The 27,255-nt window shown below is 40.2% G+C and overlaps 2 protein-coding genes across 4 annotated transcripts in view; one reads left to right on the top strand and one right to left on the bottom strand.

Moving 5' to 3' along the window:
• ALDH1A2 (aldehyde dehydrogenase 1 family member A2) overlaps nucleotides 1–27,255 on the bottom strand; it is a 98,978-nt gene that overhangs the window by 61,963 nt on the left and 9,760 nt on the right. Inside the window, exons 2-4 of one of the 2 annotated variants that reach the window (XM_066195902.1) lie at nucleotides 18,753–18,907; nucleotides 14,228–14,393; nucleotides 12,465–12,577 (exon numbers count right to left, since the gene is read on the bottom strand). The gene's annotated coding sequence lies outside the window, so the exon portion shown is untranslated. The remainder of the gene's footprint in view (nucleotides 1–12,464; nucleotides 12,578–14,227; nucleotides 14,394–18,752; nucleotides 18,908–27,255) is intronic. The other variant, XM_066195901.1, reaches the window with a different exon arrangement.
• Nucleotides 551–26,955, top strand: AQP9 (aquaporin 9). Of its 2 annotated transcripts, XM_066195907.1 has the most exons (7): nucleotides 551–606; nucleotides 1,931–2,059; nucleotides 12,798–12,924; nucleotides 16,465–16,602; nucleotides 18,765–18,883; nucleotides 20,516–20,733; nucleotides 25,616–26,955. In XM_066195907.1, the coding sequence occupies exons 2-7, from the start codon at nucleotides 1,958–1,960 to the stop codon at nucleotides 25,776–25,778; spliced, it is 867 nt and encodes a 288-aa protein (XP_066052004.1). In that variant the 5' UTR covers nucleotides 551–606; nucleotides 1,931–1,957; the 3' UTR covers nucleotides 25,779–26,955. The 2 variants fall into 2 exon arrangements, with proteins under 2 accessions (XP_066052004.1, XP_066052005.1); XM_066195908.1 differs by lacking the exons at nucleotides 551–606; nucleotides 1,931–2,059 and adding an exon at nucleotides 2,129–2,203.

Raw genomic sequence — 27,255 nt, 5'->3', positions numbered from 1 at the left:
GCATTAATGTCTTCATACCTGCTATGAGACCAGACTAAGAGGTATCTACATACTACTTTGTGAGCAAGACTTGCATCTGCATAAGAGAAAGAATCGCTATGGACAAGCAACTAAAAATTGCTTTCATAAACGTGTTTGTTAATTTATCCTTTTCCTGAAAGACAGGAAGTGGTTTATCTCATTCCTGCTGTAATTAATGTCCTCCCAAGCATTCTCCCTCGGTTCTAATGTATTCGTCATTCTGAAAGACTTCTCTCACAGACATAGCAAACATATACTCCAGCATGCTGCGATAATTAAGGTCCTGAATAGTATGTTTGTTTCTCAGTGGTGTGGGGTAAAGGTTTTCAAGCTGCCATACACAGGCTGTTTTCAGGGGCTCCCCAGAGGCGGGTCCAGCTGCCTGTGCCACAGGCAGGACCTGTAGAGCAGGACCTGGGCTGTCCTGTGGCAGTGTCACCGCCTCTGCACAGGTGCCCCCGGCTCAGGCAGCACCGGCACAGATGCTGCCATCTGCTGCTCCATCAGCTCCGTGGTGCTCCACAGGCCGGCGTTTTCCAACCCACCGACGGGCACAGTGGCGTCTGGATGCAGAGGTAGAGAAAGGTGAGTAAAAGGACACAGAAAAGCAGTTAAGGATTAAAATTGGGTGTGTGGGGGGAGAACTGGGTGGTTAAGGGATGAAGCTTAGGGATGCGGTGGTGGTAAGGTGGCTGCTGCTGCAGGGAACACACATCAGGTCCTAGCTGGAGGCTAGGAAGAACACTGATGGGATAGCAGAAGTGGCACATTTCCCTAACCCTGTGAGGCTCTGCCCTGTTTAGGACAGATACAAACCTCAGCTGCCTTGAGCAGCTATAATACATGCCAAAATAATCTACCAGAACTGGGCTGAGGTTCGGGTGGCAAGTCAAATGGCAGAAAATACTTGTAAATCAACCAGACAGCGTCAAGTCTGCATCACATCTGATAAAACTGTTCAAGAGGCTGAAGAAATAAAGGTGCAATATTTGTCTCTAGGAGGCGCAGTTCTTTGAGATATTCGGCAACTTCAAGTCTTAAGACAATGGAAAATAATATTATAATGCTCTACATTATAGCATCCATGCACTTTTAAGCTAAATTTATAGGAAATACGTAGTCACTCAGTGCTTCACTTCCCTGTTCTGCCTTTTAGGGAGCCACTGGACCGAGGCAGATTTCATTAAATGTTCCTAATTTATTCTGCCTCGTTGCTCTTTTGTAAACAGGGAAGTTCACTAAAGAGCAAGGCATTTAATCTAAAAAGAGTATTGTGAGTGAATATGCAAATTCACACACACCACCAAGGTAAGATTCCTCATTAGCCACTGAAATGTCTCAGAAATTAAGGGCTTTTGTGTGCAGGGTACAGCACAGCATTCTCCCAAGCATTCACTCTCTTTACAACCTCCCCTTGAAAAATTCTTTGACAGCCAATAGTAGCATGGTTTAAATCCCAATCTAGGTCAGAGAGAAATTTGCAACTATATTTTGGTTCCTTACTTTGTGGTTTGTCTTTTTGCCTTTCTCTTGACCAGGATGACAGAAACAACATTTTATCCATTCTCACCAGGATAAAATAAAATTAAAAAAAAAAATCAACCCCCCCAAAAAACATAGGCAGGGTAATAATTAATCCATTCTGTAAGAAAAAAGAAGAAATCTGATTGTGAACTTACTGGTATTATCTAACCAGTATAAACAGAAGTGCACTCAGAGAAGGCATAGAATGACAAACCCATGATGAATTGTTAGGGCATGTTGAGTTGGTTCTGTCAATGCCTGCAGTCAGATGATTTCACTGGCTGTACAAGATGAAATCTCATATTTCAATGTTTAAGTAAAAGTGTCAAAGTTCAGCCGAAGCAGGGACGAATACAGAACAAATTTTGTGTGTATTTGTAACTAGGGCACCAGAGCAACAGAGGAAGCCAAAATGAGCCGGAAAAGCAAAAGGAGTTTAAAGGAGAAATTTTCCTTGAAGAACAGCCTGGTTAAAGAAGCCCTCTCAGAGTTCCTGGGAACTTTTATACTGATAGTAAGTGTCAGCTGCTTTTCTTTCTTCCTACTAATCTAATGTTGGACAGTGCTTGTAAGGGAACATGTACATTTTTCTTGTACTGTGCCAGCAGCGAGGTTACAGCCTGACCATGCACAGCTTGAATGAATTGCTCCTATGATGGTAAGTCTGTAATTCCTTTCTTCATGCCATGTAATTATCACTACTTAAAAACCAGATAGTTTTGTGTATTTTATATTTGATTGGCATTGGATTTCATCTAGGAGCGGAATTTCAGTGAAGGAGCACATTCTGAACAATCCAGATATACACAATGAATGTTGTTAATACTCTCCTGTTTTTTAAAAACTCAGTAGTTCATTTTATGCACAAATTCTGTTTACATTAACAGACCTATTGTACTGCATGTTTAGAAAGTTTTAGTTGAGTTGTTTTCCTCTGCAATATAGAAATTTAACTTTTGATTTGTAGTGAATTTATTAGGAGTTGCATTGCCAAACCTTTGGAGTTTTTGTTAGTTAACATTTTTTTTGTTTTGTTTTTAACTGTACGACATAAATTATACATATATTGCTTAGTCCTATAGTACTGCTACAACTTATATAAATACCTAAATTTCCCATTTTTATAACCCTAGATTTTTTTTTTAACCTAATTTCTTGCTCAGTTTTTCTGTGCGTTTTGCACTGGGACTGTGACTCACCAGGGGAGAGGGCAGGCTGTGTAGCAGAGCCAGAAGTCAAGCAGCTAGAATATTTCTCCCAAACTCTTTCTTTCTTTCTCCTTTTAGTCTGGACAACACAGTCTTGCTTATTGCTAAATATTTCATCATAGTGAAAAAGGAAAAAAAAAAAAAGGCAGCAGGCACAGTACTGACATAGGTTTTATAACCGTAACTATGTCAGCTAAATTTCAAGTAAGTCATCTAAAAATTCCAGTAGCTCATAAAATACTGGAAATAATGGTCTTTACTACACTTCAGCCAACTGAAGTGTGCCGGCACTAAAATAACATTATTCTCAAATTTAATACCATCCATAAGACATTATTACAGTAAGAAGCACATTTAGAAGCAAGGAGTACAGAGCACTTTACAAACATTAATGAATTAAGTGTCACAACACCCTGGTAAGGAGGGGAAATGTCATTATCTTCATTTTGTATATTAGCAAACCTGATTACAGCAGCCTGCACAGGAAGCCTGTGGCAGAACTCTGAATATAACCCACATCACCTGACTTCCAGTACTCTGTCCTCACCGCAAGATCCTCCTCCTCTTTCCATTAATAAAATTAAGCAAGAGAAGAAAACATATTAAAGTGCAGATTGGACTGCAAATGCTACTATTTAATGTCCTGCTGCACAAGGCTAGAAAGGAAATGTAAACCCAGATCCCATTTTCTAGTATATTCACCATATGAGTGTAGCAGAAAATGAAGCTACAAAATTGTTGACAATCTGAGTTTCTCATTTCTCTTACCCTTTTCTAGTTTCAGCCTTGGTTTAAAACAGGAAGAGCCTCACGTGGATTAAACTGCAGCTTTCTCAGTGCTTGGATACCTCACCTTGTGTTTAGACTGCACAAGTTAGCAGCAGTACCAAGTGTTTATTGTGAAGAAACTGCCTTTTCTGCTGTTGTCTTAAGCCGTGCAGGGGAAGTTTAGGTTACACACCAGGAAAAAAATTCTTCACTGAAAGACTGATTGGGCACTGGAAATCACCTGCCCAAGGAGGTGGTGGAGTCACCATCCCTGGAGGTGTTTAAAAAAAGATTGGACATGGCCCTCAGTGCCATGGTTTAGTTGTTGAGGTGTTGTTAGGTGATAGGTTGGACTTGATGATCTCAAAGGTCTTTTCCAATCTAGTTTGTTCTGTGACTCTGTGATTCTATTTATTGCTTTTAAACTCTGTCAGCTAGTAAGCACTTAAAGTACCGATAAATATTAAACCCTTAATTTAAATTTGAGCTAATGAAAGGGGCAGTCTGGTCAGTCAGAGGACAGAAATACTTGAAAAACAGACAGCATGTATGAAAAGAAGTTATAGTAACAGGATAGTGTAAGAACTATGTGGTAAAGCTCTTACAAATTGAGAGGAGAGTTCACAACCTACAGCACAACTGATTCACGTCTTTGCTGAAAACCATTTCTGGTTGCTGTGATGGGGTTTAGAAACTGTGGAGAGCACCTGTGCCAGGGAGCAAGGCTGAGCCAGCATTTCTATTACCCACAGGCCCTGTCTGGAAGCCAGTGCTAACTGACCGCACCTAAATCTGGCACCAGCCACTGGGAGTTAGCCGGGTGAAATTCTGTCCCTCCAAATCACCTATTTCTAATTTCTCTGGAGAAAAACATCACAGGGCACATACTAATAGGAGCCCAAACTACCATCTTTGGTAACTCTCAGCCTTGCAACATTATTTTCCAAACAGGAAATCTAGAAAGTGGAATCACTTGTCAGGCAAAAACCCAGCCTTCACCTCAGTGCTGAAGGGTGTGGCCAGCAAGGTCGGACAGATTTGACACAACAAGCCTTGAGAAAGGCCCTGGGCACACAGTTTGGATAATATCTCCTGGTCAGCCCTACTTGACATGCTGCAGTTTGCCTTGCCGCATGGACTCAGAGCACGTAGACAAAATTCTTTCCAGGTGAAAATAAAGTAGAAGGTGAGCTCCAGAATCACAGGAGATGTGCTGACCATTAATGGATGCTCAGTCCAGTGGATCAGACTGGAGATGCTCCAGATATGCAATCCCTCCTGAGATATCCACAGTTCTCAGGTGCCTGCATTATACAGCTTGAGAATACAGGCACAGCCCCTGTGAGCCACGCTCTCTGCTTAGCAAAGCACCCAAATTCAGTAAGAAACACAAAACTCCGGGAGTCTGGAACCATCCTGCAGTGGGAGAGCACCTGCCCATGGTGGCTGAGAGCCAGCGAACAACACACATTTCCCAGTCTCAGCCTTCTGCAGCTGGGACTGCCCCAAGGTCTCCCTTGAGGAAGAGCTCTCTAGGGATCTTTTTGTCCTCCATCATGTTTCCTGGTTCAGTACAATTCTTCTTGGGGTTTCTGTGAGTTAATCTGGGGGATAACACCTGTGTGCCAGCACAAAAGAGCCAGGAAGTGATGCTGCGTCAGATAGATGGTTTATGTGGCTTTTTAGTGAGTCTGGCTGGAACTCACCTATCCAACTGCCCCTCTGCTTTTAATCATGCTTCTCCCCATATTTCCTCTTTGGAACTTGACTGCATTGCTCTCAACCAAAATGGGATTTACTTTGACTTACGCCATTAAGTATATCTGAATTGAAACAGTTCCAAAAAGAGATGCCAAATAGGCCATGTGGCTTCCTTTAACAGCTACTGCTCACCTAACAGAGTTTGTATTTCATTTTCACTCTCAAGAGCATCTTACTGAACAGAGTTTCCCAGAAAGGAGCTGCACAGGAGCCAGGATCTCCCGAGGCCAGAGCAGCATACACTTCCTTGCTGAGACAAAACACAGGCTTCCATTTAGCATATAAATACAAGTGGGGAGTATATATGCTCCTAATATACACATAAATATATATTCCCATGTACATATTCCTATAAGCCTGGTCTCCAACTAGAGGTCGGGAGCCTCTTGCAACTCCCATTGAAGCAAATGTTCGTGTGTGCTTAGAGGATTCAGGGCACAAGCATGAACTGCAGTCCAGCTAATGAAGAAGCCTATTTATCATCGAAATATTTCAGTCTTGTTTTCAAATTCTGAGCTCTTCATTATGCAGTTATCACTCCTGCTCTGTTGGAGAGTTGAGTCTCATCAGAAAAATCTTTAAGACTGGCATCACATAGATTTGCTCAGTCCATAAGATTAAAATTTAAACAACTTCTTTTTATCTACTTTTTGGGGCCCTACATTCCAGTGCATGTGAATTACTGTAGGGTAACATATATCTCTTATTCTAAACATGCATTAGAATTATCATTACATGATGTTATTACATGAAAGCAAACAGCTCCTTAAATAAGTGTTTAACTTTAACATACAACCACAACTTGGAAATTTTAAACAAAGATAAATTCCAAGTTCTAAATTGTTCTGAAAGGGAGACTTTTTTTTATATAGGATGAAATTACAGTCATTTTTGTCTAAGGTAAAAAATTAAACATCAGCACCTTCTAATAGTTTCCTTGTTTGCCATCAGCAATGAATTTCCTGAAGTACAGAATCTTGTATAATTAGTTCTTAGTGAACTTAAGTTTCTCAAAGCTAGATAAGAGGGTACTAACATTTATTTATAATTGGTATTTTGATCTGTCACTCAGCTTTTAAAATATTACATAATGCTACAAATACCATGAGCCTTAGCTGTGTTTGCACTTTGAGAAACAGCTCTTATGTCAGAGATCCATACATTTGGGTCTCTAGCAGCAATTATCTAGTACAACCAATAAATAATAGATGCCACTTATGAATGTAATGTTATTTGGTTGCATATACTTTGATGGCATTAAATTTTGCTAATGATTCTGGTGAAGATATACAAACTCTTCCTTTTGTAACGGTATTAAATCAGCATTGCAAATGGAAGACAAAGTGGTAACAAAGACCCTCATTTGTACTGAGGTTAAGGAGGTGTTCTTATACTGGTGGTGTTTTTATAATCTTATTATCAGAATCAGTTTTTTTTTTTTTTCCTAGACAGCTCTTCTGTTTAAGAAGTAATTCCTTAATTCAGCTGAATATTTAGCAGTATGAAAATTTTGAAAGGGAGGTTAGCTAATTGTTCTTTTACCCCAAAATATTTATGGCAGCAAGTAATTCTGAAAAATCATGGGAATCTTTTGTTTTCCATCCAAACTTAGGTTTCCCAGTATATGACATTTCAAACTTTTAGGTGACTCAGATGTTGTGTTACACGAAGGCTTTGAAGAAAATTATAATTTCTGCAACGTCAGCCACAGCACATAACTCAGCACTCACTGTTTAACCGAGAGGTTTCAGTAAGTTGAACTTAATCTCCCAAAACCTTTTTCTGTGGATACCCTTTTTCCCAGAAATTTTACATCTGTAGGACTGAAGCGTAGGCACCTCTGTCTGAGATTTAGAGAAAACTTGCATTTTTCTAACGTTGAACTGTGAGTGCAAAACTTAAATTCATGTTTTACAGACCCAACTTTACAAGGTGTTTTTTCAAAACTTTCACCAAATAAAAGAAAGGTAATAAAAGTAATAACTTTTTAAAGCTGTCATAAACAGTTGGAGAACAGAATAAAAGACAATAAATGTAGTTTGTGCTATGGAGTGAGTTTATATCTTTGCAAACTCAACAGTTCAATAAACCATTCTGGTTGAAAGTGAATTCTAGGGAGCTCTCCAATCCACGGTCTGGTTTAAAGGCAAATATGACTCAGTTCCTCTAACCCATTCCTCACAGGTTTCTTTACTGTTAAAAGCATTCAGCATTTTTTTTTTTCAACAGCAAGCAGCTTAGGCTTTAATTACTCCTAACTATGTACCTCTAACTGTAAAGATCCAGTCCCCTGTTTCTGCAGCCAAAGGAAGGAGGGAAAGAAAAGGTACATGTACCCTTATACTCCAGGGAGAGGACAGAAAACCTTTCTCGGAGTCTGCAATGCCCACTCTTACACACTTTCTCAATGCTACAATTCCCTGAGAGCTGGTACAGAGACTAAACTTATTTTAGGAGTTTAGAAAGATTTAAAGCTTCTCAGTTGGGGTAGGAAGCAAAGCATCATAGCTCAAGAACAAATGAGTGAGGAGGGAGGGAAGTAGCACCTGAATAGTTTATTTTTCTCTTCAAGGATAAGAAGATTTTGTTCCTCTGCATGGCCTTTTCTTTCTAGTCCTGATACAACAGGCAATGTTTCACTCCTGCAAGTTTGTGTCTGAATATCACATTTCATTTCCTTCCTTGAATTTCTAAAAGTTAGTAAGAAAATAAAAAGAGTCTTCACTGAAGAAACTGACTCAAACCAGTTGCCCTCTATAATTCAGGAAAGAAAAGCATTTAGCATTTCAGGATGAAGCATGCAATATTAATCATAATAAAAATGAGAAAATGCAGACTTTTGCATTCTCTCTAGGTGATTTCAAACTTTTGTCTCCTATTGCATATGCAAAAGCAAGAATAAAATTTAAAAGCATCAGTTTATATAACACCACACAGTGTCCCTCAATATTTTCACTACTTTTTCCCACAAAGCAATTTGAAGCTGATATCTATATGTTTTAAAAGCTTTATATACACAGATCATCCGAAGTTTTATTAAATTTACAATCATGTCTCCAAGTAGTAATGCTTTCTGTCACTAGAAAATGGTTTCAAAATGACAATTTTAAGGCTTATGTCTATACTATTTAATTAATTAAAGGATAAGTGTTTGGAGATTTGTTTTTTCACCCCTTCTTTATTAGATAGCAAGTCTGAAAAAAAAGTAAAACTCATCTGAACCCAAGAGGATATTGGTTGTTTCCCAGAAGATCACCAGGAGGACAGATATAGTGACTTTTTATTGCTCTAAGCTTGATTAAATCATAATGTACAGAAATCCTCCCCACCCCACCAAAACATTTCATTAATGATAAAAGCTGCGTGCTTTTAAAGCATTCAGAGATTACTTGACTGATAAGCTGTATTTTCATCTCACCTTTAAAAGCTTAAGTACTTTCTAATTTAACAAAATATAGCAAATATTAAACATTAAATTGGATGAGGACTAGTCTTTCCTGAAAGGGTTTTCCTGTAACTTGAATTCTTGCAGAGTGAATGCCCTGGATTTTAGAAGATCTAACATGTCTCTGTTTTTGTTGCTTTTAGCATTACTGTTCCTGTTGAAAAACTGCTTAGGAACCCTGTCTGAACTGAGATCCTATGTAACACAGAGCAAAAGTACATCTCTATGTGGAAAGAGTTTCTAACATCATAAAACATCTTATTATGAAATTCAGTAGGTAAATTCTTGAGCAGACTTGAAGACTTGCTTTGTAAACGAAGGGGTGGAAATGAAAGCGAGTTCTAAAACACACTGCCTTAGGAAGACACCACCAATTCAGCATGTCTCAAACTGAAAAGCTTATTTACTGCTTTTATAAGTAGCTAATCCTATTTGGAAATATTAATGTTGGGTAGGGGAACTGCACAAGATTACAGTATACCATGAAGAACACTGTAAAGTTTTCATGGGCACAGATCCTTCATTGCAAGGAAGGGGAAATGCAGCCACTATTTTTCTAGCATTTCATGATTGCAAGTGAGCAGTTTATGATTAAATAATTTTTTTTTTGCACCTGCTGACTGTATTCCTTCTAACACATTGAATTCCTGTACTCATGCACAGCATCATCAGCTGTACAGCCACTGAGGACACACTCTGCCTGCAGGGACACCTGTGGAATTCACTGCAGGTGTGTGTCTCACTGGAGCTGGGGATGTACAGAGTCCTACATGGCCCAGCTCATTCCCTCCACACTGCCAAAAAGCTTGGCTGCCTCTTTAATGTGACAGTCAGAGGGTCTGGCTATAAATGCACCCCACTTCTAGGACTGTGTGACAAGAAGGGGGCTTTTTAAAACAAGCATTCTTTAAGATGTCTAAAACTTTACTGGCCATGTAGAAAAATAGATTCCCTAAAAACTGTGGTTTCAGATCTCGCAGAAATCCTGTTTAGACCAAAAAATGCTATTACAAGCATTTGGAAAAATCCTGAAAATAGTAAGATGGAGGCAAGGGAATCTTTAGTCTCTCTGATGAGTGGGATACAGAAAGTCCTTCAAGCTCCCAGGCAGTAATAGGACCTTACACTCATTGAAGGTCAGCTGTTTTCCTTTCCTAACATAAGCCTTGTAATCCAAGACAAAGAGAAGGATCTAATGGGCCATGAAGGAAGTTTTATTGGCAGAGAAGGTTCAGACAGCTATTCCACACCCAAGCATGTTCCTTGGGACAGTAATCTAATGACTTTATGAACAAAAAAAGTCAGTGCTGAAAGTATTCCAGTAATTTTAAGCAGATCAGGCTATAGACAACCGCTACTAGGAAAACCTGGCAACGTAAGATAGACAAGATAAGATAAAGAGATCTGGCTATATTCTACTGTAAAATAAACTCATTAACTCCATGTGCTTCAATCAATCAGTTTTGTGGGTGCAACTGATGGCTGAGCTTGGCCTAAAATCTTAGAATATTTCATTACAACTCAATGATCTATTTGGTCTTAACTCAGTCAAGTAAAGGCTTACAAGGTATTAAATTGCTGTTTGTGTAATTACATGATTAGGTGATAGTTTCCAGTTGCACCAACCTAGCTACAGTAGGTATGAGGCAACTTTTTTCTCTCCTTCTTAAAAGGTCAGCAAATGGAGAAATTATTTCAGTGACACAGCTCAGATCTGCAGGCTCAGTTCCCAGTTTTCCCATCCCTGGATGGGCACACACTGACTGTGCCTGCAGTAGTGTTTAGTCCTTGTACATGAGCAAGTCCCCTGAGTGCAGCTGTGTTCCAGCTGGCTTGCACGGCTTCTTCTCTGTAGGAGAGACTGGTTAGCACAGAAATGGAGCATCTGTAGTTGTCTATTTCCCTAAGACCTGCAGAGCAGGAGCTACAGTGCAAGAGGACACACAGCTGTTTCTGTCTGACTCTCCTCAGTTCTGGTAAAAAAGGAAGAGAGGCCACAGCCTCCATCCGTTATATTCTTCCCTTCTCTTGTGAATTTGTGGTTGATATACACAGATGTTGCTCTCCCCTATCCTTTTCTATAACCATCTCCTCTACCTCTGCTCTCTTTTTTTCATCATCCTTACAGGAAGAGGTAATGTTTTCAAAAGAATGGCCTTTTCTTCGAATCTGCAAAACTTTGCCTGTGCCGTTTCAGAACACAAGCACACACTCTACTTGTAGATTGAGTTGGTTGCCTGAATTCAACCTGCACCCCAGTGTGGGCAGGGGCCCAGTGCAGCCTGCTGAGCTTGCTCCTCATCTGAGCCATATCGTTCACAAAATCTTGCTTAGTGCTGTTTCTGGAATACTCCCTTTGAGAAATCTGGACGATGATGACTAGAGTACGCTAATTCCACCTCCTCTAGATTCTTATGAATTCCAACATACCCATTCTTTCTATATTAAACATATAAACACATTATGAATTGTCTCATACGAAGTTTACAAAAACGATGTAATTTCAGCTGTGAACAACTCTGCTTTGTTTTACTTTGGTTTGCTATCTGCACGTGCATTTGTGCTTACCACGTGCATTGCTAGGTGACAGCACGGCTAACATGTGTGTTCTCCGTGGCACAGCAGCTGACTGCAGCTTGCACTGTGTCCTGGAGCTTTTAATTACACAGTCCAATAAACTGTGGCTATCTAACACCACCCCACCCTTACGTAACCAGAGCTGCAACACTCCGGCACCAGTCAGTGTTTTGTTTGCTTACATGATTATGACCTCAAGGCAAGAGCTGCACTTGGGTGCACGACACAGTCTCGGGGCACTTAGAAAAGCCGTCTGCATTAAAAAGCTGGCTAAGAGTGTAATTTTATTGAGAGCTTTTCTGTCACATTTTGGTATTAGCTAAAACCCTTGGGGAAATAATGGAAACTAAAGTATGATTTTGCTTGTTTAAATTGCATCTATTCTAGCAGGACTTGCTTGTTAAACCTCGGTCACCAAATCATTTTGGTACAGTCCATTTCTAAGGCAAGAGAGATTTTTGCATTACTCTGCAGTTTCTGAACTCAACTGCATTGCAAGTGAAAATAAGCAATTAAGGTTGCTCAAGATAAATCTAGTCACATCCCAGAAATGGTATGATTCACATCACTTACAGCTGCAGACAAGCAAAAGTTTCCAGACTATAGAAATTATTTGAGAGCTTCCATACAGTATTGGCTCCTTGTTCTGCAGAGCACATAGGCATATATTTAAAAAGCAGGTTTTCAAAGACACAGAAATGGATCAGCTAGTCTGTCTCAAACTAAAAGGTTTTTGTCCCTTTGAATATCTTTCCTGTCATCTTTAATAGGATCTAAACATATGCTTGAAGGTAAGCAGAGGCTTTAGAACTGAATAAACATCATCTTAAGCAAATATTTAAATATGTTACTGAACTTTATTCTGAGGGGAACCAACAAAAATCCAAAGCTAGTTTAAATCCATTTAGAATTCTTCAACGTGAATTATTTAGATATCTCCACTTCAGTTAATTGTTCAAGCTGCAGAGCCAGTGAAATATTTTGCTCGAGCAGTATGTGATATAAACTCAGCATAACAATAACAGACACTGTAAATGCCAGGATGTTGTCTCAACCCAGAGTTCCAGCACTAAACATTAAAAGCTTTTTGAAGTATCTTTCATAACTTTTACAGTAAATTTTTCATCACTTATTACATTAGTCTGGAACTGAAAACTTACCACACAGAATTAATTTCACTTTCAGATGCAGAGTTTTGTTGTAGAGGCTGTGTGATCTTTTTCTGGTTCCAAGTTCTGATCTGTATCCCATCATTGCGCCTGAGAACAGTTTTCTGTGGGGAGAGAGGTCCTCATTAGCAGACATTCTTCCTCGTGACGGAGACGAGGAAAATAAAAAGCAAATGTGCATTGCAGCAAAGGCAACAATGGCACAAATTGTAGCACTGTTTCAGTATTCAACAGCACTCGCAGCTATACCAGGACAGCAGAAGTCACAACCAATAACATTCGACAGACACAGTCGTGATTTTACACGTCTCTTTGCAAACGCAGGCTCTTGGCTGTGGGTGTGTGGGCCAGGCTGTGCTCAGCCGGGGAGAGCATGGAGGGCCCATGACGGTGGCAGTGGGATTTGCCATGGCAGTCACCATAGCAGTCTACGTGTCCGGGGGCGTTTCTGGTAAGTGACTTTTTTTCTTATATAGTATTTATTGCTACAGTGTTAGGGCTCCCTTGTTAATAAGGGCTTCCACACTTCATGGCATAAACAATCATGAAGTTAGCAACAGTAAGCACCATTACACCAGAGTTTTGCCAGTAAATCTTGTGTGTTCTTATTTCCTTCTATTCTTTGTGTTTGACAAAATGTCCCATCAAATTCTGATCTCAACTGCAGTGTGAAATAAACCTTGGCAGACCTCTGGCTTTTATGGAAAGTGTTCTGTGCAAACCAGAAATCTGCTTGATGTTGCTTTGAAAATTCTGTCGGTAGAGATGATCCTGGGCAGAACAGACACTGTGTTTAAAGAAATAACCATGAAGAGCAATCCAGCAGTCACCAGATAAAATGGTGGCCAGCTATACAGAAAGCAGAATAACCCACTAATGGGTATAATGAACAGGATTCACCTTACAGAGTGCGATTTGTTTCTACACGTCCTCTGACAGGCTATTGCAAGTCTGCTCCTGTCTGATGATTCACAGAAGCAGCAGATCATAGAAAGCAGAAATCGCAGAAAGATTCAGCACCAGAGATACATTCAATGACACAGTCAGTACTGTCCTTTCCCCTTTATTTCTGCTCATACACTTTCTCAATGTGCATTGGTCAGGAGCCTCCCTTTTGTCCTGGGGCTGTTACCTGGGCTAACTAACCAGTGTTCACAAGTGCCATACTGGATGCCGCCCTGTCTCCTAGTTCCACCATTCGATTTGGCCAAACTAAGATGAGAAACATTAGCATAACTGCTTTTAACCTTTCAAGTCTTCCTTTAAAATAGAAAATGATGGGTTGTAACAACAACGCAGTGCATGAAAATGCACAATACTTTGTGTTGTATGCAGAGTTTACATTGGTCTTTAAAGCAAATGGTGCCCTCATAGTCCAGGTCTCATAGAGGCATTTCTTACCCTTCATAATGAGGGTTAAGTTGGCCTGAACAAATTTCTTTAGGTATAATTAGGGCATTAGAAATAGCTGCTGTAGCAGAAATTACTGTGGCCATTTCTCTTCTCTTTACAAAGTCTTTTACAGAGGCACCATGCAGAAGGTTTCCATTAGAAAGTTTCACATAAGAAAGTGCTCCAGGTTCTACAAAACAGGAAGACTTGTCACTGTCATTGACACAGACCAGAACTGTTCCTTAATATCACACAAAATTAATTCAGCAGCACATTCCTATCATCTGAACAACTTTTAACTACAGCTCTTGGTTTACATGTAGGCAGCTAAACTCTTCTAATACAGTATCATGAAAACAAACCTGTGAAGACCTGTCCTACATTTGCACCTTTAAGGGGTAATAATCTCCATCATTATGTAGAAAATTAGAGTTCAATCCCAGCAGGGCAGAGCAGTTGCAGATGTTGCAGTATTGTGCTTCCTGTGTTTTTCCCATGACAAAGGATTCTGCATGCAGTGCATTTTCTCTGTGAAAAAATAGGAACAGATATTTCAACAGGCTGTTATTATACAACACATGATTACTAGTGGACGCTTCAGAATACAAGTTCCTATGTAGAATTTGTTAGCAATTTCTGTGGTCTTGGGCCACAGTCTCATGTTTAAGTACTGCTAAAATATTTTTCATCAGTTCTTTATGTAATTTTAAATTAATAGTAACAAAATACATAGTCTCTACGTTTGGTAAATTTGAGCTTTTTTATTTAGAAAAATTCCCCATTTTAATTTTCCTCCATCCAGTTTTCCTCAATATCTAGATAATTTCCCACTATTTTATCCAACTTAGCATTTCAAACCCATGACTGTGATCACTGCAACTACAAAAGAATGAGGAACACAACATCCAAAGTGAACTATTTTTTTAACCAGTGGCACAGGAACCAAGAATCTTGTAACTCCCCTATGTCAGCATGAAAGCCTTCAATTAGACTTTCCCTTTCCATATTTGATGTTAACCAGCCTTCTGTAATATTATTATGACCTGTCCTGGCCATCATAGTCACCCTGTATCATATACAGATGGGGAACAAAATCAGGTGTTGAAAGAAAGGAAAATTATTAATTCTAGCCAGAGTAAGGAAAAAAAGACAAGACAGCAATTAATCAAAATTCATATGAAGGGCTCTTAAGTTAGGTGCCATCTATCTATTTGCTCTGTGCTGAAGAATTTGAAACACAGTGAGGAATTCAGCTTTTAATTCAAGACTGGTGCTACTAGGTCAGCATTTTGGAAATGATACAAAGAAAGGTTTATCCAGCTTGTTATCTGTGTTTGTCAGTTCATTATGTATCAAAGGTGCCTGGATTTCATAAGATAATGACTCACTGACCTGAAGTGCAAACAAACACGGAAACTGTACATAGAGGCCCTTTCTCCATCACTAACCTTTGACAGATAAGGGACATGCTCTTTCAGTTATTTTACCAAAGACAAAGGCCATTTTTTTTTTAATATTCATACAGACTGAAATGAGACCTTATCTGGAAGATAGGCAAAGGATCCTCTGTCCTTGCAAAATCTGGGGGTTTTATTATTCAGTATTTATTACAAAGAAGTACCTGTTCATTTATTTGGCAATTTGTATTTCTTAAGTAGTAGCCATGTATCTGTAAACAATGAAATTTTCCAAGAGCACACAGCACCTTTATTGTTGACAAAAGGTGTTGAGGAAAGAGACCATATGACATAATAAATTTATTTTAGAAACTAAAGTTGTCGCAAAGAATTCCAATGTTACTGATTTTTTTTCATGCATGAGTTCAGGTGTAGCTACTCCTAAATAAAAAGGAAAAAAGTTCCACAGGAAACTGAACTTTGTTTCAGCACAGCTACTTTATCAGTTTCCTTATCATGGACCTTTCTGGGAAGCATGAGAACTAGAACATGGTGAAGGACTGTGCACTGCTGCCCCCAGATCCCATCTAGGCATACTCACCAACAGTCAAAATGAAACTGGACAGCCCTAACATTAGTTGATTTTGTCTCCATGAAAACTGAGTTCCTAAGTAACCCCAAGTTGAAGACAGGGACACAAACATGACTTAAACCCAGGGCACTCCAGAACTGCCTCAAGATACATGCTCAAGCCAGTAACAGTCCTTAATCACAATATGTGCTTGGGAGACTAAAGAAATGTTCTTCTGCCCCAGTTCTCCCCTAAAAATAAAAAGCCAAAGGCCTCAAAGAGAGAGAATATGTGCAGAATAAGGGACACTCCCATCACAACTAATAGGGCAGATTTACTATTTTTCTAGAAAAGTTGTTTATAAGTTACATACTGCAGGGCAGCAGTCTGATAAAGAGCACAGTCCACAAACATCAAGAGTAAAGATGGATCTTAGTGGTTTTCACCCTCCCTCCTCTGGTTTCATCCAACTTGCTTCAGTTTAATTGCAGTCAGCATTTAACTGCAAAATAACATCTAGAAAAGCATGTACTGCTCTGGTGTTCAAAAGTGCCCACATTTTTACAAATCCTTCACCTATTCTCATGTATCTGAGACATCCACATGACTTAATTTGTGATTTATTTTTCAGGTGGTCACATAAACCCAGCTGTTTCATTAGCCATGTGCGTGACTGGAAGATTAAAATGGACTAAATTACCAATTTACATATTAGCACAACTCCTGGGAGCATTCGTTGGAGCAGCGGCTGTCTTTGGGATTTATTACAGTGAGTACACCTTAGACATGTTCACAGGACAAACTAGAGGTCAGGCAGTCTCTAAGGCCCCAATTTTTCAATGAATGTCAGGCAGGCACAGGACTCTTGTTCACACAGGGCTAATGGCAGGAATGAAGCTAAAGCTATAAAAGAAGAAAGGAAGGAGCATAAAGAGTTTGAAGGGAAAAACAATGGCTTGAACATTCCAGGTACCCAACAAATTTACTGAAACACTTAATACTCCAGGAAATGTCCTGATATTTAGAAAAATTATTCATGGGAAATCAGATACTCTGAGATCATGTATTTCTCAGTAAGGATTTTAAATTACTTAATAGCCAGGATATAGGGCTATCCATCTTCCAAGCAAATTAGAAACATTAAAGACCTGCTACAAGTGCCTGTAGGCAAGAATCACCAACATCATTCATTGAGGGTACAGGATATGAGATCAAGTCCCTCCTGACCAAACCTCAGACCACCCTGGAGAGGTGACTCTCCAAGGCAGTGAACTCCAGGTACAGTGATAAAGGGGTCACATATTTGACAGGGAAAAAGAAAAAAAATACCCCTATCCTTGAGGCACAGGGTTTTTTACACAGCGTGCCACAAAAGGAAAAAAACAGTAACCGACTGAATCCGCTCAGTTGCTTCAACCCTCTATTCCAAAACTCTGCTTCTACTGGCCCAGCCCATCTCCTCCAACATCTCTCTCCTGTGGGCATTATGTCTGCAGACTGTGCTGGGTCTAGGTGCAGCAGAGGAAGAACAAAAATTGAAATGCTTCCTGTATGTCAGCTCAGTGCCCAGTACCCACAGTAATCCCAAAGACAAAAATCTTTAGTAACGATGATGACTGGTTTGGGTTTCGTGTATTTTTTGTGTTGGTTTGGGTTTGGTTTCTTTTTTGGAGGGGGGGGTGGCGGGGGAGTAGAGGGGAGGGGGAGGAAAGAGTTTGGGTTTTTTTTGAGGTTAGTGTTAGAATTTGGAAACTGGCATTCTGGACCAGGATTTCTATCTGAATTTAAGTCCTCCTCAAGCCTGACAGCGAGAATTAGGGCCGTGGCTAGGATGCAGTAGTGTGTCAACAAGTGCACGGGGTTGACAGGGGAGTCACTGTATTCTGCCACAACGGCAGCAGCAGGGTAGGGAGCCAAAGTAGGAAGCTTAAGTCTAAGTTAGGGACATCTTCCTCATATTCAAGAGTACAGGATTTTCTCATATCCCTATCCCTGCTCAAGTCCTCCTCTTGCTCTAATTAACTTCCAAACCTCTTCTGTAGTTTTTACTTCCTGTAACTTGCAGGACTGTCATGTACTCTTTGAGGTCAATTGAAAAGTCACTGGTAGAAAAATAGACGTAGGAGATCATCCCTCCCCCCCCCAACCCATATAATTCTGTGGCATTATAGTTAAATGGCACAGAATTATATGACACTTTGAATGAGAACCTGATAAAAGTAAAGAACTAAAATTCTCTGGAGTCATGTTGTAGCTTTAAGCAAAGCTACAAAAACAGAAACAAGGAGAAATAGACTTGTCTGCTAGCTCCAGGAGGAGCTTATCACCCTCACCATGACTTCCATGGGAGATGGGGAGCTATTTCTTTATTCACATAAGTATCATTTCATCACGAGATCCACTAATAAAATAACGTCTGCTGTCTCTGACAATTTGAGTACCCCATCTTAGTATCTTCCTAGTTCTAAAACTGCACAATTGTCAAATGGAGTAGCAGTAATTCCTGGGAGCTGGGAATCCACACCTGCACAGTCAGGATGCTGTGCATTTCTTGGATCATCATGACAAATGTAGCACTTCTTGCAGAATAACACATCTATATTCCGAATCAGAAAATGCTCCTTGGCACTGAGTTTGGAGCCATGAGCAGGGGAAAACCAGCCCCATTTGGAAAGCTGTGGTACATAAAATGAGTACTTCAAGACACAGGAGGTGAGAAGAGACAGGAGGGGATGAGGAGTACATCACCTCAAATCCAATAACCGTGCTCCCAGAAAAAAACCATCAGAGAATCACCAAATGGTGTGGGTTGGAAGGCACATTAGAGATCAGTTTCAGTTGAGAATGTGAAGTGCACAGACTTATCACAAATATCCTAGTCCTAGAAAAGTTTATGGAGACGTGCACACAGTTACTGACTTTGTTCTATAGATGCCTTTATGCAGTTTAGCGATGGGAGACTTGAAGTCACAGGACCTAACGCGACAGCACAAATCTTCGCAACATATCCAGCTCCATATCTGTCCCTCATAAATGGCTTTGCAGATCAGGTAAGTGCACTTGCTGTCTTAATTCTACAAATTAAACATTAAAAAACCTGTAAAACCAAGCAGTAAAAAAACCACATGGACCTAAAAAGCGTGCCAAATCTCGCCATTTCAGCCAGATGTCCCCTTGTACAATACAATGAGAAGGCAATGCTGTTTGCAGGGGGTTACATTTTAGTAATATTTTACAAGCAAAATAATTTCAAGTTTTTCTTTTCTCATACATCATCTTAATTGTTGCACTCAAAATGTCTTTAAAGCAATATACGTAAGAGGTTTTGCTCAGTATAAATCAATGTTTGTCCATAAATCTCAGCAGAGTCATGTCCATTTACATCAAAATCCAACCCATTTTGTGGACCTATTATTCCTTAAATAATGCTTAAGCAGACAGTTTAACACACCCTGGACAACTGAGTTTTCTGCTTCCAGAAGCCTCCTCCCTAACCTTATTTTTGCAAATAGATTTGTAGTATTTATTTTTCAAATGAATGAATCTGAAAAATCTTCAACTTCATTTCTAAACTGTGTTCTTTAATTCCACTTATGCAACAGAAAAAAAAAAAAGTAGTTTCATGTATTTTATATACTTCTAATCAACTTCTTCAGGAATACATGAAATAAATACTGCATAAGTAAGGTATAAAAAACAAGGGACGGCCTCAACACAGAAATTCATTACGTAAAAGATTGTGCAATCTGGCTTAAAAAAATCTTAACATTATTTTGAAGTTTTGTAAGAAAGACAGTTCTGATCTTTGGATCAGTCAACAGATTTTTCCCCAAGATATTTTTTTACCCATGCATGTTTCAAAACAAACTTAAAAGCAGATGAAAAACAAATAATTTTTAAACCACTCAAACTTGAGCTTCTTCAAATCAGTATAGAAACTGAACATTTTGACATCACTGAAGCTTTTGTCTGTTTTCCCATCAAGTTAATTATTAGCAAAATCAACATTGACAAAGCATTTGATTTAAGCAGATCTGTACTTGCATTGAAGTAGTTCCAAGAAAATTTCCTTCATCAGCTCAATTAGCATATGCGGTACAGAGTTCATGGAAGAGTTGTACGTGCAACCCTAATTTGGGTACTTCCTAATTTTAGCTGCCCAGCTTTGACTTTCCAGATTTCACTTTTTCTTCTGATGTTATGCAATACGTGGATAAAGAGATGCATATCTAGTCTAATTTATCAGCATAAACTACAGTCACATAAAACACTTCTACCTCAATGGAACTGATTGCACTGTTTTAGCAGCAGAACTACCAAAAACTGAGTGAATAAAAGGGTAAAATTGACAGGAAAAAAATGTGGAAGCAAAGCATTAGACCTCACACAGGAGATGCCTTTTAAATCCTCTGTTCTTTCCCCACCTGGTTGTTGCAGATTTTTTTTTTTCAAATGTCCTCAGCACATTTCTTGTCTTAGTCTTTCAGCACAGCTATCAAAACTTCTCATTTTTGTGAAGTAGAAAGGCACTGAGTTCCAAATCTTGCTATTCTGTATAGTGGGATAAAACTAAATACCAGCTCTAAGCCACTCCAATCCACAGAGCTGCCAGAGCCCCTCTTTTCATTACTGGAAAGAATCTACACATATTTATTCAATATTATTTTCTTTGCCTTGGCCAGGTGATGTCAACAGCTGTTCTTCTTCTGGCTATATTTGCTATTTTTGACACCAAAAATAACAGCGTACCCAAGGGCCTGGAGCCAATTGCAGTAGGACTCCTTATAATTGTTCTTACTTGCTCCTTGGGAATGAACAGTGGCTGTGCCATGAACCCAGCCAGGGATCTTGGCCCAAGGCTCTTCACAGCCATTGCAGGATGGGGGATGGAAGTATTCACGTAAGTATGCCTGAAGATGAAGTCAAATGCCCCTGGCTAAAATTGTTTCTAGGAAAGTAAGATCCTGATTCAACATGGTACCAAGTCATACTTTATATACATACAGGTAATTCTTTGCATACCAGAAGCAGTCATTTAAGCCAGATATACTCTAGGAACTGGGCTTTAAAAAGGATTTCCTGCTTCTAGGGCAAATCAAACATGCATAATCTCTAATATCAATCATTGTTTTAACAAGACCTTTCCCAAAATATTAGAGGTCACTGAAAATATGACTGCTTTCTTCTTGTGTCCTGCAGTTTTCAGAAAAAAAATCAGGAGAGAATTAGGTGAAAATATTTATTGGGTGCTGTAAAAAACAGAGACATATCAGATTGATTTAGCCTATGATTACTTCTGAGTTCCTGCAGAAATATACAACAATCTAAAAGCCTGATTTCCTGGTTGGGAGAGAAGGAGTGAATGAGAACCTCCCTTCATTTTCCCACATTTCAGAGCCCTCTCAGATCCCCGTGTGCACACGCTCTTGGCTGGCTCAATGCACAGCTAATTAGTTACACATCAAATCCACATCTTACATGTATCCAGGGTAAGAGGCACTCTGGGGTATCTAAGAAAGAGTAATCTGTCATCGGGAAGCAGACCTTTAGGTTTATTTTAGTATTGTTTGTTTTCCCATTTATTTACAAGTAGGAATCCCCAGTAGTACTGTAGGCCACTGGAGAGCTCTGGTTAGTAGAGATTTTATTTTAGCAAGAAATAAAAGAAGCACAAATAATCTCTATTTATTCAGTATGATTTCTATTTATACAAATCCTGTGCTTTATTTGAGGAAAGCAGTAGCAAAGCTTTTCTCATACAAAAAAAGCCAGGCATGGCACAGCTGAACCAAGGCACACAGCCACAGCCTAGGCCAGAGCCAAGGCTGGATGTAGCCCAGCTCCGGTGAGCTGCTGGTGGGAGATCTGCTCATTGGTCCAGTCACCTCCGAATTTCTCCTCCCCAGTACTGCACCATGGGACTGTACTTTCTTAAAAAAACAGGACACAGAGAATGACATCCCACACTCAGGATTCTCCTCTCTCACACCTGTGTAATTACAAGTAGTTGTTGACTGCAGTATTAGCCATGGTGTCATTCTATAATCAGTAATGTATTATGAAGTTGGCTATTACATTACTGAAAGTTTGGGAGCCTGATTGTATTGTGATCTAGTCACAGAATACCAGTGAAGTCCTTTTAAAGTATGGTCATACTCATTTACATTAAAAAACTACAAAAAGCCCTCTACATCTATACCAATATCAACTCTTTCCCAGTGCAGTTTAAAGTTTTATTTAAGAGAGGGAATGCAGTCCCACTGGAAAGACCTTGATAAGAAATTTTAAAATGTGAACATAAAAAAATAAGATATAAGATCTCTGATCCTTGCCAGAATGAACTTACAACAATATAAGAAAGGTGAAAAATTGAGGAAGAAGCCTTCCTCCCTGCCTTCAGTCAAAAAGCTACAGCTATAAACAAGTCCAAGGGAATGATACAACAGGAATGTGTATCATATGCAGTTATTTACTGCACAGATCCAGGTGAGACTTAGGAAGAACCTGAGCCTTGTTAGGCAGCTGGAAGAGCCGCAGGAAAAGCCTGAATGATTGTAGCTAGGATCCTAAATTGCCTAATGCTTTGCTGTGCCTGAGCAACTTAAAGAGGTTCAGTAACAGTTGACACATAAACCTTGGATACATCTTCATTCAAATGGAATTCACAACCTTGAGACAGGTGCTTAAGCTCTCTGAAGAGGCATGTCCAGGAATTGGGACCTGAGCATGAAACCTCCACAGAGACATGAGTGCTGTACAAACTGAGAAGTAGGAAATACTCAGGAGACCCTGAACGTTCTTTGGGGGGAGAATGGAGCCATTTCACAAGGCAATTGAGTCCGTGTCACTGGATGTTTGCCTACAGAACAGCAGAGGACCACAGGGAAAGGCTCACTTTGGAATAGACCAGATACATAATAGCAAGACCTACACTGTTCCCAAGCAAATGCTCTAAACGTTGACATAATCACCTTACAGAAGAGAAATCCCCTCTACCTTTCTTTGTGCCTGCAGGTATAGGAAGTGTTGGCTTTATCATGTTCTCAGGTAGGGAACGAGGCCGTAGGGGAGCCCTTCTGTCGGCCCCTGGAATTGTCCAGATGACAGGAATGCATTTGAGCAGGGCTTTTCTAAATGTTGCTGTTACTACGTTTTGCACAATGACACCTGAAGGTGCATTTTCCCCAAAACCAAGCCAGAAAATGCAAGCTATTGGTGTGGTTCCCCTAGCCCATGCAAATGGTGTGTTTTTGGTTAAAGGCTCCCATCAGAAAACCAGGAGTTTTTCTTAAGCACATGCTTAACATTCTGATGAGTTTAAGAAAATTTGGGGAGCAAATACTGTCTGTAGTGAGAAAACAGTCAGAGCTTTGAGTCCAAACATCAGATTGGATTTGGACAAGCGAAACCGAGCATGAAAGAGCAATACGAGAGAGAGAGGTAGGGCTCCCCAGAGCAGTGTTTCGTGGCAGCGTTTGAAGGTACCCCGGGATAAGGCACGCTCAGCCCGCTTCGCCGCGGGCTCGCTCGCCGCTCGGCGCGGTAACGCTGACACCTCGTGGCCGCCGGCACCGGAGACAAGGCGGCAGCACTGAACTAAACTGCACTTCGGGAAAGGGCTGGATGCGCATCTCCTGTCCGCACAGGCATCGGGACGGCAAAGCGGCCTCGGGAGCATTTAGCATTCTTCCCGGAGTGCAGCCCTGCAGCCCGGATTACCTCAGGAACAGCGGTCTCTCCCGCAGAGCTGGCGAGTGAAAGGTGTATCTGCAAGTTTAAACGGGCCCAAGTTCCCAGTCCCAGCAGCTTAGACACTGGAGTTTCCCGGGAATTTCCGCACTAAGCACAGTTCTGGCCCGGCCCGTCCTGCCTCCTCCCCGCAGTGCCCGCCCCGAGCACCTGGCGCTGGCGCGGCGGGGCTGGCAGCGAGGCTGAGCACTGCGGGACAGCCAGGGGCTGAGGGCACCGAGGGGCCGTGGGCGATCGCTGCTTGTCACAGGCAGTTCTTGCTCCTGTGCCAGTGGCAGAGCACTGAGGGCCATGGAAACTCCCACTCGGCTGGGTCCCGACCTCATTGCAGTGTTGGCAGCAGCGCCCACAAAGGCTTTACAGCCAGCATCTCAGCACAGGGTATCCAATGCACAGCTGACAGCAGCTGCTGCAAAAACAGGCCATGACTTGGAGAAGGTCATGCAGGGGCTGACAAGGCACAGGCCAGTTCACGGAACAAGCTGAGAGAACCCTGCCAAGAAACACCTTTGTTACACACCCATATTTAAACACTTCACACAGAACACATGCAAATACTCGATATAGCTTTTGTTCTGCTGATTAATTCAATAAAATCTTAGTCCATGCTTGTTCCAGAAATTCAAGTGCTCAACAACCATCCATGACTCAACCAAACAGATTTCTAAATTCAGTAAAACAACATCAGAAGGTATTTTATATCCTCAAGGCAAAATAGAAATAATTCCAAAGGTAAAAACATACACACCCAAGGCATTTCTGAACAAGCAGTAATAGTACAATCAACAGGGCACCAACATTCTCCCAGTTCTATTCTTGCATTGGGACAAACACAAGTTCACTCCTGCATAAATCTATGCAACTGAGTACTGAATGATTCTCCTGACAGTTTAAAAGTTTCCCTGCAGCTTTCGGTGAGGCTCCTCTCATAGATTAATTTGTCCCTTTGTATTTCTGGGAGAAAAAAAATTTCTCCATTTTCAATATGCATGAAATTGAGGTAGCTGGATTTTTACTGGAGATTCACATATTCAATTAATGCAACAGGTTATCAAATCAAAACACCTTAATGCATCAGTACAGTTAAGAGACTCTGTGCTCTGAAATGCATACCCAGTTTTTATTGCCTGAATGTGGACCTCTAGGAAAAGGAGAGCAATTCTACCAGCCCAATATTCCTACCTGAAGATGTTGCTATTTATTGTTTTGTACAGTTCAATGGTGGACTTCTTACTTTAAATATGCCTGTAAATCTACATCTTTAAAATTAAATCCTAGTAATTGTGTAAATGTAAACATTTCAGTGGAATCAGCACACTGGACTTTCTTAGTGAATACAAAAATTCTAAGTTTAAGATTTAGGTATATAAAACTTCTAAGTTTATTTGCCTCTTGCTGAAAGACCCCACATTTTAAACGTAGAGATAAGATACATCATGGAATCTGAGTCTTGACCACTCTAGTCAAGGATAATCAACTTTACAGTCGCTGTGTTCTATTACATTGCTTAAGGTATATATACTCAAAATTCAGTTTAATTTATTACGTTTGTCAAGAGGAAGATGACATATACTATTGCAGGTGTGAACTTGTAAGCTTCCTTGCAGCTAAAAGAAGCCACTTTCGTAACATCCTGAAAATCTTTTCACCAGCATCTGGGGAGAGCAAAGTCAAGATTGGTCGGCAATACGTCCCTGTTCATTTCACTGCAAGTCAGTGAAAGGCACTTTTCACAAGGGAGAAATCATCCTCTGTCCCCAAACAGACATGCAGTAAAAAGGCCTCATTTTCTAAAATGCAAGCACAGCACACAGACCAACACGTTTAGTGCTTGTTATTTAGCATTTCAATCCGAAGTAGCCTGGGTAGGGCACACAGGGGGTGTCACCCACTTACAGAAATGTGAGACAAAAGAGAAAGGTCTACACTACAGCAAGTGGCACACCCCCGGATCTGTTCAGTGGCTAATACACTGAAAGGTGCTCACTACAGTAACAAGCAACACTAATTCTTGTTCTTTTTGTCTTTTACAGGGCTGGTAATAATTGGTGGTGGGTTCCTATAGTTGCACCTATGCTGGGAGCTGTACTTGGAGCAATGATCTATGTAATTTTTATTGAAATTCATCACTCAGATCCTCAGTCAGAAGAAGAAAATGACGCACACGCTAAATATGAATTGACCAATATGGCATAAGAAGTGAAGAATTCTCTCTGTCATTTTGTTGTGCAATTTTTATGCAAATGGTTGTTTGGACCACTGTATGAAAACCATATGCCTCAATTAGAAATTCACCTTTCAAAGCAGAAACTCTGTACAGAAGTTCAAAACTGAAGTCTTTCTATGAAACATTGGGCTGATCACATTCAAAATTGGTATCTTGAGTATGGGGAGGCTAAAATGTCCTTTTCACATGGCTTTTAGATCAGGTTATCTCCTAGATGCAATTATAGTGAGATGATGCACTGACCTGTTAATTCAACTTGTATGATCTTAATTATGTTGCCTAATTAACTGAAAATAGTTGAGATATTGATACAAAACTGCATGCAGAGCTAGTTAATGGGTTCAGTGCTGAATTAATGTGCGAGAGCATCACTCACTTCTTAAGAATGGCTTGCCTAAACATTTCAAACAATACCCAAATTGGCTAAATGTCAATTGAAGCAGTTTAAAATAACTTTACTAAATTTTATGGAGCCACTATTGATCAGGAAGAAATCAGCTCCTCAGTGAGTAGGTTTAGTAACTCACAATATGATCACAAAAGGTAAAAAACTGTTTGTTGTAAGATCAGCACCAAAGAGACAAAGGGTAACTTCTGCACAGCATTAATGCTTAGTTATTTTTAGACTATTTACTTGACCTTTATGCTACCCAGTATTAAAAGCCTTATGTAGAATAATACTAATCTGAATCTCTTCCGCTGTGCTTTCGGAATACATTTCATTCCTGTGGAGCTGGCCCAGCAAGAGGCTGATGCTGTGCAGAGGTCAGCACAAAGCCTGTGTCTGTATAAGCTCTAAAGAGTCCTGCTGCTGCTGATTTACATAGGTGGATTTCATCTGCATTGTGGGAGCAATTTTTAATGTGGTAGCAGTAATTAAAATTAGAAACTGGTCTGAGAGCTAGTCCTAGATCTGAATTCCCCAAGGAAGGCCAGGTCCACATCAGAGTTCTGATGTGTGGGTTCTCTCTCGCTAAAAAGAAGTGGCTGGACACATATCCCTTTCTAAATATCCAACCTTGAAAATGAAACTATTTCTGCTTAATCGTTGTGAATTGAACATATTCAGTTAAAGTTTATTTCTATTATGTATACATCTATCCATGGTTGGTGGTGGTGATCATGAATAAACAGACATCCAATTCAGCAATGCTCCAGAACTACTTCCATGGCTGAACTTCAGAGCACCAGTTCAATTCATTCATTTCGGGGTGCTCTTTCCTATGGATTCCTATAACTCTGCTCTCTCAAATTCCACACTACATTCCTGATTTCACTCCTGAAGTGAGGAGTCCTTTGTGTTGCCACTAACAGCCCATGTACTTCCGTGCAATATCTGCAGAAGATGTTTACAAAATACCGTGGTGAGAACCTGCCTCAGCATTTGGGCTGATCAGGCCTTCGTCACTGCTTTTCTTGATCACACTCCCTGGAATGCCATGCCAA

The sequence above is a fragment of the Chamaea fasciata genome, unplaced genomic scaffold (genome assembly GCF_029207755.1).
Source record: "Chamaea fasciata isolate MVZ Bird 193981 ecotype frontalis unplaced genomic scaffold, bChaFas1.0.hap1 SCAF_14, whole genome shotgun sequence".
Lineage (NCBI taxonomy): Eukaryota > Metazoa > Chordata > Aves > Passeriformes > Sylviidae > Chamaea > Chamaea fasciata.
This window is presented reverse-complemented; position numbering and strand designations above follow the sequence as displayed.